Below are 13,723 nucleotides of genomic sequence, written 5' to 3'. Positions count from 1 at the left end.
CAAAGGCTGTAACTCTAGGCATCAGATAATCTTTTTTTTTCATATTATAGTAAATACAAACAACAATCATCATGGTATTATTGTACAAGTAATATTTATAGAAAGAAATTATAGAAAATAATAATAATACAATCTAAATACATAAATAGTAACAATAAACAATATGAAAATAAACAATACGATAAGAAAAAAGATACAAATCATATGATTCAAAATCCACCTACGTATCTAGGCTGTAGTGACGTCAAACACGTCTTCGCCGAGCTTGACGGGCATCGTTGCCATGGTAACCCACCTAGAGCGAGAGAGAGGAGCCCCCAAACATCTCGGTTAGGTTGAGGCAGTATGGCTGCTCCACAGAAAGTCGGCAGCTTGTCGTTGAAGTCGTGGGAAAACAGAGACTCGGAGGTGGAGGGAAGAGACACGGTGACCATGTTTGATGTGTTTCACGGGACAATGAGAGAGGTTTGTACCGGAGCCTTGTGACGGTAGCTAAACTAGCTACCGGTCGGATAACGGTAACGTTTACAGGATATGCGCCTGGTTCAACCGCCCCACGAAATAATTACAGGAAAAAAGTTTAGATAAGGCCCAAAAACATTTGTCAACACTCACTGAAGTAGGTTTACACAGTGCTGAAAGAAGTACTGACATCCTGATGTAACAGTACCAATACCACACAGTAAATATAGCCTACTCCCATACTCCAGTGCTCCAATACTGTATTGAAAATGTTACTCAAGCAGATGCATTAAAATGTGTAAGAAGCTTTTTACTGTTGCTCTGGGCTGAGGTGCAGCTGATTTCCAATTTAACGTAGTTTAGTTTGTAAAGATTCAGAAAAGAATGAGAAATATTCCTTATTCAGAGCCCAAAGTGACACCTTCACAAGGCTTTGTTTATCCAAATCTCAAAATAATTGAAAATGAATGATAAAGAATTAAAAGCACAAGCAGTAAAACCTTGTATTTGAGAAAGTGGACGCTATTTTACATTGTGGTACTGGAACTTTTACTTAAGTAAAGTCTGGGTATTACTTCCACCACTAATGACACAACAGTGAGCTCCTGGCTGCATATTTAAATTGTAATTTATGAAAATTGAAGGATTATATAATTAGTTGTCATAATAAAAGTTCTATCTGGGTGAAAATCTGATAAGTGAACATGCAAGTAATGAGTATCAAAGAGGTTGACATGACATTAATTTTAATAACTGTTTTTTCAGATTAAACCAAATGAGAAATCTTTTTCCCTCATTAGCTCATATAACTGCCAGCAAACAGTTTTTGACATTAGCTTCAGACTAAATAGTGTCTTAATGCACTATCCTCTGCAGTGCCCATATGTACAGTTCCTCCTCCTATTGGCTTTCATTACCTGAATTACAAACCTGTCTCAGCTCGGGATTGGCTCATATGTTTATCGTGCATATGTAGTTGCGCCAGAGTGCAGGCGAACAAAGGGTTTCTAGGATATAAGCTTTAATAAACAGTGAAAGCAGGCAGCTCGCTGAGGTTTCACTCGCTCCGCTAGAGTCTTTGAGTTGGATGGAGATAAGGAGTTAGAGAGTTAAGATGGAGAAAACCGACCCAATGAAAGCAAAGGGAAAGAAAGAGGAAGAAATTGGGACTAGTTTATTTCACCATCGTATGGATCAGAGGAAGGATCTGGATGATGAACAAGTGGTTTGTATTCCATTTCAAACAACAGGAGAGGAAATAAAAGTTTTTCTTAAGCAGCTTGCTAGTTTTCCTATTAAATTCTGATCTGATCAGAAACTTTACTTCATGAAACCATGAAGCTCTTTTGCTGACAGGTGCTGATTTGAACAGTTGCAATTTCACTCATTATATGTTGAAATAGCTTTATAATTTAATCATGCATGAGGTAGTGCTCCTCCCTTTGTGAATGTACGTGTCTAATAGGCTATGTGACAAAGCAGGTTTTTCTAAGACTTGTCTTCCTTGTCTCTGCAGAAGATCGTGCTACAGCGGCTGATAGTAATCGCCCGGCTCCCCCACGATCTCACTGACAGGACAGAACTGGGAGGTCAGCCAGCAATTACCTTAGAGCTACAAAGACCAAGAGCAACAACAGCTCAGTGGCTGATAATAAGGCATCGCTATTTCACTGACACAATCCCTTCATTCTCTGCAGTGACCTAATCACCTTGTTCCAATTTGATCCAGTTCTCCTTAGGGGGAAATGAAGGGGATGGTAGTAATAATATTATAAATGATATTACAAATGAATAGATCTGCACTTTCTGCAGAAATTTGCAAACTAAATTTAGAGAGAAGCATCGTCTCGTTTCTCTTGTCGGACTGTTTTAGAGCTTTCCCATCTTCGTATGTGAATGAGTCTGCAGGGCGTCCTTGTAAGAGCTTCGTGTTGTCACTTTTCAAGGAATTTTTCCACAGAAATTACATAGAAAACTCACAATAAAAGCCCCTGGAGAGGCTGGAACTGAACGGTGTGTTGATAACAGCGCTGGGCTTTCATGTGGTTGTCAGGATACTCAGTTTCTCTGTTGTCTGCAAACTGACACATTGTTCTGTTTGTTGATTTGTTTCCATACAGCTCATTATGAAAAACTCAACTTTCAGTTAAGCAAACAATATATCTGGGATCACATGACAGGCCTGCTGGTAATCTATCCATCCTGCCTGCTGCACATCATTGAAGTAAGTTTCCCTCCAGATAAATATTCAGTCGATGAAGAAACTTTATGATGTGAAACCCTGTACTTACTGTTTGCTGCGCTGCTCTCTTCCAGTCATCCAGGGAGATTCTGCTGTCTGTTCTGAAAGACCTGCAACAACAGACAGACTGGTAATGATGAATATCACACACTATGTCATGTACCAAAGCATACTAATACTGTTCAGAGGAGTGATTAAAATTCATCTCATGGGGGCATGAATGTTTTTTCATGACCACCCATCCAATAGTTGTTGAGACATTTCACTTAAAAACACCAATTTCAACCTCATGGTCGCGCAAGTCTTGGGATCATCTAAGTCAGAGGGATACAACCTCTTGGGGCCATGAGTGTTTGTCACACCACTAGCATAGCTGCACTCGAAGAATTCAAATGCCTTAAGAATGCAGACGGGGGAAGTCCCAGGCCTAAAGCCGTGTTTTTGTACTACTGGTACTTCCATTCATCAGCCTGTCAAAGTCTCTCATTAGCTTCATGTGTTGTACATTTTCTTTTCAAGATAAAACAAGACTATTTGAACATCTATTTTATGTAAATAGTTAATTAAAGATTAATGATAAGAACTGTAACAACTGCAAAAAAACTGTAACAACTGCAAAAAAACTGTAACAACTGCAAAAAAAAGTTATAAATGTTATAAAATCTGGGGCGTCGTGTAGCGTAGTGGTTTAAGCAGGCGCCCCATGTGTAGAGGCTACAGTCCTCGCTGCAGTCGGCCCCGGTTCGAATCCCGCATCGGACGGCCTTTCACTGCATGTCATTCCCCCTCTCTCTGCCTCCCTGTTTCCTGTCACTCTCCACTGTGCTGTCCATTAAAGGCATAAAAGCCCAAAAAAATATACTTAAAAAAAAAAAAAAATGTTATAAAATCTGATTTCTGAAGGTCTCAAATATGATAGTTCATTAGAAAACTACTAAAAGTACTGTTAACTTTTGTGCAGGTTTCAACTCGAATCAAACCACATCACTGATCTTCCTAAATTCATGGGAGCCAAGAGTGAAACCTGGAATGTGAAATATTTATAAAAACATCATCGCCATTAAACAACAGCGACAGCTATTCAGTGTAGTCTTCAAAGCTTTCCCCCATTAAGAAGAGTGGGACACAACCAACGATGTTCACATGTTGATTGGATTGCTATAATAAGGACCAGGATTATTGATCTGTTAATTGATAGTGAGATAGACAGTGGACGGGATGCCAGCATTCCAGTGGGACTGATAGGGATAAATATATGATAAATATTATTTTCAACAATGGCTCCTCTAGTTCCCAGCCGAGAACATTTCAAACCTTCTCCCTGACATTGAACCTGTTGGTGTTGAATTTTACAATATGCAGAACTGTACTAATGATTTTGAATCCTCTCTTAGTTCCCTGCTGGAAGCTGCAAAGGTTGTGTTCATGGCACATGAACCTCGAAGCAGGATGTTCCATCAGTGGAGCTACAAGGTTTGTATATCTTTGAGGCTGCATGAGGCAAACACAGATATGTGGCAGATTCCTTATGAATTATAATCTGTTTCCATGGACATTTAATGAGTGATTCACGTTGTTAACTGAAGGTGCTGGGGGCAGACCAGGTGTCTGGCGACCACGAGGCTAAAGGACATGAGGAAGAAGAAGAGAGCACAGAGACTCTGGTCTGCAGTGTCCTGTCAGCACTGCAGAGTCTGGGTGAGCACCCTGAAATATCTAAGAAGGTGCGTTCGCTTCATAAATTTACAGCACATTTTATAGATAATTCTCACTTTTTTTATAACAATAAAATAACCCTGATGTTGTCAGCTTCTAAAGAAGATTTTCTGACTCCCCTCTCAGACTCTCCCTGGATTAGTTCTGGATGAGACTCCAGAACTGATCATGCCTCAGGAGGCTCTAGATAAGCTGCTGGATCGAGATGAGCTGCAGAGTCCACAACAGTTCCTGCAGATGTACGACTCCCCCTTAAACGTCAGCATGGACTTTGGTAAGAGGCAACTTCAGCTGAGTTTTGATTTATGATGAATGTGCTCATTTGAAGTGAATGAGGAAACATGAGTCTTAAAGGAAAAGATGAGTCATTTTATGATAATTATTTTTAAGTCACAAGAAAGTAAACTTAACTATGTAAAATATTCTTATTGCTCAAAAGGACAAGTTATTCGAAGCCGCTGCCTCACTACAGTTTAACTTTTTGGACTAAAGGTGGAAGGTGAAAGGTGAGGACTCATCCTGCATATTTCATCTACACACTGGACATCTAGCAGTTAACGGGTCAGTTCACCTAACTCACAAATAACATGTGCAGATAATTGGTTTGGTTTCATTTGCTCTGGTTTTAAAATATCTGCTTTCACTCCAGTACAATTAAATGAAAGTGAATTTGTTTGTAAATTGACATTTGTAGTGACAAAGTCCTATTGCAAGTGTGATGAGTCAGATGTATTGTAGTAAATTGTGAATTGCGAACTTCATGGATTCCCAATGAAGCAACATGTCTTGTCTTGGTGATCCAAAATGAAGTTTTGACTTAATGTGTTGACTTTAGCTGCTACATGGCTGCTCACTGCAACTTTGATTGTTTAGATGTGTCCTTGGAATAATGATATCCAGTCCTTACCAATGCTTTGTATCATGATGCTTTTATTTTCTTGTGTCCCCAATCTGTCCATAATGTCCAATAACAGTTTTATACAAAGTTTAACATAAAACAGCCACAGAGTTGTCAGAGAACAGTCAAAAACTGTTTGCCTCTTTACAATGAGCAACACCTGTGTTTACTGCCTTGGGGCTTAAATTTTCTGTGGACAGCCTCAGCCTTACATCACCCCCTAGTGCTCGGAGGATTATCACACAAATCAAATACATGGCTCCTACAACATTTTAAAAAAAATCATCAGCAGCATCTTTTTCCAGAATCAACAGTTTTCATGGGGATTCTTTTTTGGTAAAGCAATTCCCATGGAAGCTGCTGACAGTGAGGTTTGTGGATAATTCAGAGTAGCAGAGACATTGTCATTGGAAACAAACTATGCTGTTGAGTTTTTAGTGAGACTAACGGCGTCCACCAGTTTGGTCCAGACTGAAATACTGTATCTGAGGGATTCATGGTCCCCAGAGGATAAGTCCTACTGACTGTTCATGCACAGTAACACCACCAGCAGATTATTCAGTGAAATATCTCAATAACTATTGGATGATTTTGCACAAATAGTTAGTTAGTTAAGACCTTCACGGTTTCCAGACAATGAAGCTTAAAAATTTTGGTGATCCTCTTCCTTTCTTCTTTTAGTGTGTCTTAACATGTGTGGTTGTCAGGAAATAATTAAATTGATTGCTGGTTCTTAGCATAAGGAACAATATGTGTGTGTTAAAGGCTCATGTGAAGCTGTTTACAGTAGTTCCCACACAGTATTGTTGCTTGTCATCATAAGAGATCTGCATGACAGGTGCATTTCAGAGCTGTCAGAGTGAGCCACTTCCTTTTGATTTACCTTGCAATTCAAAGCTGTAATTAGATGTTTTATGCCTTTGCAGAATGTGTTTGGCCTCCACTGAAGCACTGTGAGTGTGACTGAAGGCTTCTTACCAGAGAAAAATCACTGTGTTTTATACCATCATTTAATTTTCTGCAGCTTTTCCTTCTATTTGTTTCACTTGTTTGGTCCAAAAACAGCTGTTTCTGCTCCAAATCATTTCAGGTATAAAACTTCTGTGAGTGAGAGAAGATTGAACACAATTCTCAACATTTATAATTCATAACAAAAGCACAGACAGTCCAAGTAATATAAAAACATTTTTAATAGTTTCAACATTCGGATGAGGATTATCTTCTTTTTTTTTTTCTTTTATCTTACACTGTGTTCCACTTGGTGACCGGGAGATAGCATGTCCAAGAAAAGGCATTTCCTCTTCACTCCAAACTTTAAAGAGTCCACAGCATCACTACAGTTTGACACAAAGAACTTTTAAGTCTGAAAAAATTCCTTGATCACGTATGTGTTCCCTTTTTATTTTGGCCCCCGTTACTTGGAACTTAAACTTAAGCAAAAAAAAAGAAAAAAAGAAAAGATGATTGGAGATGTACTTGCAATGGCTGCATGCACCACAGTGTAATCTACAAACTGTATGGGTAAAAACAAACCTATATGCAGCACGTTTTTTTCTTCTCTTGCTTGTTATATGATTTCAGTGTAAATCCTCAGAGCACACATGTCCTCTCTTCCATCATATCATGAAGATTTTTGATTCTCTGTTTTGAGTCTTATGTGCTTTTTTTTCTCCTATTGATAAAACAGGTGGAGCATACTGTATTAATGTAACACAGAAGAAACAAGGTGAAAACAAACAGTAATCATGAATGATTCGAACACATTGTCGGCAGAATCAATGGGAAGTTTGACTAAAAAAGGTCAAGGGGAGCACTGACTTCTTCTCTTGTAAAGGTTGATCTATTCACTTATAAAAAATAAATACAAGCACGTTTAGATAGGACCAAAGATGAGACATATTTCATAGGCATGGTTAAAAAGCATGCTGCTGAGTTTCACACAGGACAATGTCGAATCAAACACCCCCTGCCCCGAAAATTAGGACTTACACACTTTTTTTTTTTTTTATCAAATACCCCTTCACCCTCTTTTACTGTAACTAAGTCCACGACACACACACGATCCGCCTGTATCACGACCTACGAAGTGAACTTCACCGGTACATTCCACCTATTCATTTTCAAAAACAAGGCCTTCGTATTTTAGTGCTCAAAGGGCATGCTCGCAAAAAGCTGTAACACTGGAAGCTGTGTCTCCACCACTCTCTCTGCTCGACAGGGCTATTGTTAATAAAGTTGTTTTGGATGAATACTCTATGTACAAGCCTTGATCGGATTACCCTTTAGTACAAAACGAAGAGCGGCACATTGTTACACAGAAATCCAGACAAAGACAGGACAGACCACTCACCTCGGCACAGCCTAAACGCAACAATAACTTTCTAAAAAAACGGTTTTGTGGTCAGTGTTTAGTTTTTCTTTAAATATTCAAAGTAGAAATACTGGTGAGAGCATTTTATGCTGGACTGATTTAAACTCAGCTGATTAAATCCAGTAACTGCAGTGAACTGTAGTAGAGCTGAGTCTGAATGGATGAAAAATAATTTGTTAGTATTTTGATCATCAGTTTAATCATTAAAGTAATTTTTCAAACAAAAATGCCCCAAAAAATCTTGTTTCAGCTTTAATATTGTGAGGATTTCGCTTCTCTTATGTGATAGTAAACTGTGTATCTATAGATTATCAAGTGTTAGTTGGCGTAAACAAGCTATTAGATACAGCACTTTAAGCTTTATGAAACATTTTTCGCTATATTCTGACATTTTATAGACCAAATTATTAATTGATTAATCAACCATCATTAATCAATTATGAAAATAATCATTAATCGCAGCCCTAAATTGTAGAAAATGTCATTTTTTTCTTTTTGAACTACTTGTGTAAAGCATTTTCTTTATGTTCTCATTCTAAAATCACATCTTAAATCTAATGAAGGAACTGAGGAGATTCATTATCTGCTGTCTGCTATCTCTTTTAATTAACTCTTAGTCAAGAATCTGAAAACGAGCACTATCAGCTGTTTATTTAGAAAACCTACAAACTAGATTTAACCTTGAGCCTACGTCAGTGCCGAGAGATCTACTGTACCATTTTTAATTTTTACTGTGCGAAATCTACTCGATGTTATTTTGTGTCAGTGTGGCATTATTGTGCTAGAACCAGCGACATTATAATATTATCTGTACAGTATAATGTTATAATGTTCATCGTCATTTATATTTTTTAATACAGTATTTGTATATATCTATCTATCTATCTGTCTATATATATATATATATTTATATTTATATATATATATTTAAATTTCTCCCCTGTCAGTATATACACGACATATATGTACAGAGGTTTGAGTATTTACAAAAGTCCTGTGAATCATATCGCACTTTAAAAGAAAGGGGATGGTAGAGCAGCACAGTGACTTTGAGGCCATGTGTCGTGGATGTTCTCAGGACAAAAGGAAAATCTTACAAATCTGGATAGGTCACAACAAAACCCACCGCAAGGCAAATAACAAACTGCTGCTGTCGTATGTAAAACCTTGTTACTTCAGTTTTATTTCCCTTAAACCGAACTTCTGATTCCTGAAAAGGTTTTAATGCAACAGCAGGGAAAATTCTGGTCCCGTGTTTCTATGCTTCTTTTTTTTTTTTAAATCCTCTGATGAGATTCATGTGTAGTGGAAACAATCACAACTCCTCAGACCTAGTAAAAAGTATTCAGAAATATATCTGTATAAATACTCTCATCAAAATAAACACATATACACATTTCTTTGCACTTGCCTCTAGTTCACTAATATAGACCAAAAATATCAGCATCATCAGACAGGTTTCCTATAAACTGCAATGAGGAAGTGCATGGCTGAAAGTGAAACTGCACTATCAGAAAAAAAGTGTGCTTATTTTAACCACTGGGGCTGCAGGGTTTTCTTTTTAACAAAAAATAGCACCTTTTTTTCTGGGAGTGTGTCAAGACAGTTTTCAGTTCTTTGCTATGATATGATGGGATGTTTTAATACCTCAGGGCACAAGGACACAATCTTGTGCCTGTATCCTCTGACAACGCCTCACCAGGGATGATTCTCCCATACGGAGGCTGAAGTGTGCCACCGGAGAAATTTAATGCTTTTTTTTAAAAAATGTTTTATTATAATCATTCAATTATTTGATAAATTTTAAAAAGCTGTTAATTTTCCAGTGTAATTTACATATATTGTATAAAACTGAAACCAGTTATGTATATATTTTCATTAGTGTTTAGCATCTTTCAGCTCATTGGTTTGATTGGTTGACCCACAACTTTACTGTTTTGGTTCACTCTCAAGTGTCATTTTTGGCTCATAAATGAATATAGCAGAGCATTTAGCAGCTAAAGAACCAGATATTTCCCTCAGGAGTTGTTGGAAAACATTTTAAAATTGAACCGCCAAACTATTTTTAAAAAGGCTCTTCAATTATTCCATTTGGTCATTCACTTGTGTCTTTCTATCATATTCCATTTCTTTAACATCTGTAATTTTCATTTTGCGAACATTTAATTTAAGAATGATTCTCTAATTGTCATGTGAGCAGTCTGGCACATAAACATTAAAGGTACCCTGTGTAGTTTTTGACTGCTAGTAAAGCTATGGAGCAGTGCTTTTACCTGCTATCCGCTGTCGCACAGTTGGTGGCAGCAACGTGCAAGGAAGCAGAGTCTAATCCACAATTCAAAATAGTCTGATTTTCAAATGTTGGGTTGGACTTAATATAATTATTAATTTAATTTAAGTAAATGTTCCTGTGGCACACTCCAGGCTCCTCAGTACCAAACCTGTACATTCTTGTCTTCCAGTGGATTCAGTTTCTCTTTCTTGAAACTGACATTAATCCTTACTTTACAGAGAAAAATGAAGAATCCCATGTAACTTCGCTTGCTGCCAAAAATAACTATGAGTAATCACATGGAGTTTTTCATTTTTCATCTCACTGGACCTTCCATAACCTACAATATGTACTTCTTATATTTAACAGCTCCCTGACGGCATCAACTATACTCTATCTGAAGTGGTGTCTTTATAGCTCTCCTGTGGATACAAAATATGATTTGATCTGATTTATAATGTTAATCATATCATATATTCTGAAAATGTACAGTATAAACAATAAATATTCAGTGATTGATATCCTGATTGAATGCCATGTAAATATAGAGAAAAGTGTGACTTGGTGACTGCGTTGAAGCTCTTTGCAACCTGGTCGTTGTTTTCCTAAATATCTAAAACATGCATTCCTGTTTATGCTCCACGACACCAACAGTGCAACATCATAATAGTACAATTACCAAACACATCAGACACAAACACACACACACACACACACACACACACACACACACACACACACACACACACACACACACACACACACACACACACACACACACACACACACACTGTCACACTCACAGTGAACGCTCAGGTGGGACAGAAATTCGGGGGTTTGTTGCCACCACATGCCAGAGCGAGGCATTTCAACTGACACCCCTGAGGAACCGAGGAGAAAGAAAGAAGAAGAAGAAAGCCTGGGTGTTGGCAGGACAGATGAACAGTGTTGTGTTGTTCTTCCTTCTAAAAGTCACTCATGAGAAGCAGCAGCAAAGAGCACTCATTCCTCCCAGCAGCCAGTCTCGTGTGTGTAGTTAAAGGCAATATTGCAAGTGAATAAAAATAAGGCAAAAACAAACATAAAAAATTAAATTAATGAAAACGACATATTTCCAGCCAATATAAAATGTCAACAATCCCCTGACCACATTGTCACAACAACTCGTGTGATTCTTTTAGCTGTGTTCACCTTGTTTTTTTGTTGTTTTACTGTGAAGAAGAGCTTCTTTTTACAAGTCGGCCCCTCTGGATCAAGCACAGGTGAGGTGAGACAATGAGATCCAGCTGGAGAGGTGAGAGGTCAATGAGTTGAGCGTGGGGGGGTGGGGGGTTGGAGCGACACGGTGCAGCAGTAGCATTGTGTTTCATTTAATCAGCCTGCAGGGGTGGGGGTGTAGGGGGGACTCAGTGGCATCATAGCACTGTGCTCTCAGACTCTTCCTCCGACTCTGCTCTGTTGTTGGTCAACTCGAGCAGCGCCACTGAGTTCCTGAAGGGGGAGATGTGGGGCAAGTCAAAAAGACCGTCCAGTTCCATGTTAATGACGGGGATGTCCAGGTTGCAGAGAGAATCTGGCAGAGCAGAGAAACAGAGAGAGTGAGCAGAGAGGGAAATAAAAGAACTTCTAATGTGGGTAAAAAAAAAAAAAACATGTAGGGTGAAACAGATCATTCCAGATGTGGGCTCATTGATGCCGGATGATGTTACACACAGCATGTGGGCCATCAGAAGTCAAGTTTACAGTATGAATAAATAAAAAAAATGCATGACAGGGGTGCACGATAAACAAGCTTTTTATATTTCAGCCTTTCCACCAGATGTTGAACCTGCTGCAGGGATTTGCTCCCATTCAGCCACAAGAGCATTAGTGAGGTCCAACACTGATGCTGGGTGATTAAGTCTGGTTCACAGTCAGTGTTCCAGTTCATCTCAAAGGTGTTAGACCAGTCAAGTTCTTCCACACCAAACTGCAAAACCAGTTTTGACTTGCAGGCATTGCCATGTTGAAACTGAGGTTGGCTTTTCTCAAACTGTTGTACGCTGCAGCATTAAGATTTACCTTAACTGGAATTTAGACCAAAGCATGAAGATCCAGCTCTAGACTAAATGTATATAAACGTATGTGGACAAGTTTTCAACATACAGTTTTAGCCATACAGCGTATGTGGAAAAGTATTTGGTTCATTTCAAATTTATATGTGGGATAGATTTCTTTTTGAATTTGATAATTGCTAACAATATTCTGAAACTTAGCTGTTTGCAATACTCCCACCAAGATATATGCAAAAATAAACCATGTGTCTACATTTAATTGAAGTAATTTAATTTGAAGTAATTGCAGATTCCTATACTGACACAGTTTTGCATTTAGTAATAAATTGACTTTACAGGTGATTTAGTATTGCTCACATAATATTGATAGCAGATTTGAAAGAGAATGGTCAAAATCAATTGTAAAATATCCTGATTTTGTCCCTAACACGAGTCAAGCTTAAAAAACACTGGAACCTACAACTCCCACAATGCACCTGTAATATCTTTCAAACTCTATACCCTCTGTTTATAATGCAGATTTTTTGTCAAACATTTGTTTCAATCCTAACTCAAGACAAAACTGACGACAGCACTGAGACATGATGAAGCTTATTTTTCAGACTTGCAGCCACAAAAAAAATGATGCAGCTAAGTTCATTAGTAATGAAAACGAGTAAACAAACCTTTATGTGCATAATCAAAGGAGGGAAGCAGTTTTTTTAGACAGCTACATCTGTGCCACGCATCACAGCTGCAGTAATAGATAAACTGCACTGGTAGAAACTACATGAATGCTGGTGAGTAAATTATCGAAAGTATCAATATCGTACATACCTAATACTCTACACCTGATTCAGACATGATCAATGAGCATTAAAAACAAATTCAATAAACACTGTCACAACCCAAAACCAAACCAAGATCAATGTAGTTAGTTATACTTGTGTATAAATGAATAAATTGACCTCAGTGTGATACAAAGAACTGGAGCATCTTTGTGTGAATGATGACAATCCACAGAGTGATAGACAAGTGGCACAGACAGGAAGTGTGTGCTGACTGAAGAACAGCGGTGGGCAGTGAGGTACAACATTGTGGAGTGGAGCGGGAGTGTGAGGGGGGGGCAGTGACTGTCAAAGCTGGGGGGGGGGGGGGGGGGCAGCTGGAGAAGGGCATTATGGGTGGGATTCAGAGTAAAAAAGGCGTCCATCCTGGTCTATTTAGACTGGACTTTAAGCCATGCATCAGTCTCAGCCACCATGCAAAGGCCACAAACGAGTTAAAGGTGGACTGAACACAGCAGCTGTGTGTTGGTACATAATGAGAAGTCATGTACAGGTAACATCAGGAGCGGCTCTAAGGTGAAGCTGCCATAGAGGCAAACTGAATCAGATCTTAGCCTGATCCAAGATCTGCCTTTGCTGGCAGCCTCACCCCAGTGTGAGCCGGCTCCGTGTTTGGCCGAGATGACAAGGGGATTGGACTTGAGGTGGAGGGTGGGGGGGTGGGGGTGGAGAGGTGAGGCTTGAGCACAGGAACTCCTGCTTACCCTAAAAGTCCCTCTCACACACAGAATCACACTCGCCTCATACCGCTGTAAGTGAGACAATAAGAGCAGTCGACAAGAAGGGAAAATTAGACGAAAACATCATTAGAACCTGCTTGTGCTGATGAGGCAAATTAATTAGTATTAACTCCAGCAACAGTCAACAGAAAATCATCGTGT

At 38.8% G+C, this 13,723-nt stretch overlaps 2 protein-coding genes across 12 annotated transcripts in view; one reads left to right on the top strand and one right to left on the bottom strand.

Annotated features, from left to right (window-relative positions):
- Nucleotides 1–292: 292 nt before the first annotated feature.
- On the top strand, nt 293–10,488 carry LOC130162235 (testis-expressed protein 47). Of its 7 annotated transcripts, none has more exons than XR_008826255.1 (9): nt 293–465; nt 1,979–2,051; nt 2,583–2,686; nt 2,779–2,834; nt 4,099–4,177; nt 4,291–4,428; nt 4,547–4,694; nt 4,913–4,981; nt 10,331–10,488. XR_008826255.1 is itself a non-coding variant. In XM_056365886.1 (9 exons), exons 1-8 carry the CDS (start codon nt 346–348, stop codon nt 4,895–4,897), a joined length of 756 nt encoding a protein of 251 aa, XP_056221861.1. In that variant the 5' UTR covers nt 293–345; the 3' UTR covers nt 4,898–4,926; nt 10,331–10,488. The 7 variants fall into 7 exon arrangements, 4 of the variants coding, with proteins under 4 accessions (XP_056221861.1, XP_056221860.1, XP_056221862.1 ...); XR_008826254.1 differs by having other exon boundaries at nt 4,860–4,981; XR_008826253.1 differs by lacking the exon at nt 10,331–10,488 and adding an exon at nt 6,245–6,960 and having other exon boundaries at nt 4,860–4,981.
- LOC130162216 (rho GTPase-activating protein 44-like) overlaps nt 6,491–13,723 on the bottom strand; it is an 83,218-nt gene continuing 75,985 nt past the window's right edge. For 4 of the 5 annotated variants that reach the window (XM_056365833.1, XM_056365835.1, XM_056365836.1 and 1 more), the window contains one exon: nt 6,491–11,534. In XM_056365833.1, the coding sequence (XP_056221808.1) occupies nt 11,377–11,534 (158 nt within the window). In that variant the 3' untranslated portion in view covers nt 6,491–11,376. Of the gene's footprint in view, nt 11,535–13,546; nt 13,592–13,723 lie in introns of all 5 variants that reach the window. The other variant, XM_056365834.1, reaches the window with a different exon arrangement.

This window comes from Seriola aureovittata, chromosome 21, assembly GCF_021018895.1.
Source record: "Seriola aureovittata isolate HTS-2021-v1 ecotype China chromosome 21, ASM2101889v1, whole genome shotgun sequence".
In the NCBI taxonomy this organism is placed as follows: domain Eukaryota; kingdom Metazoa; phylum Chordata; class Actinopteri; order Carangiformes; family Carangidae; genus Seriola; species Seriola aureovittata.
This window is presented reverse-complemented; position numbering and strand designations above follow the sequence as displayed.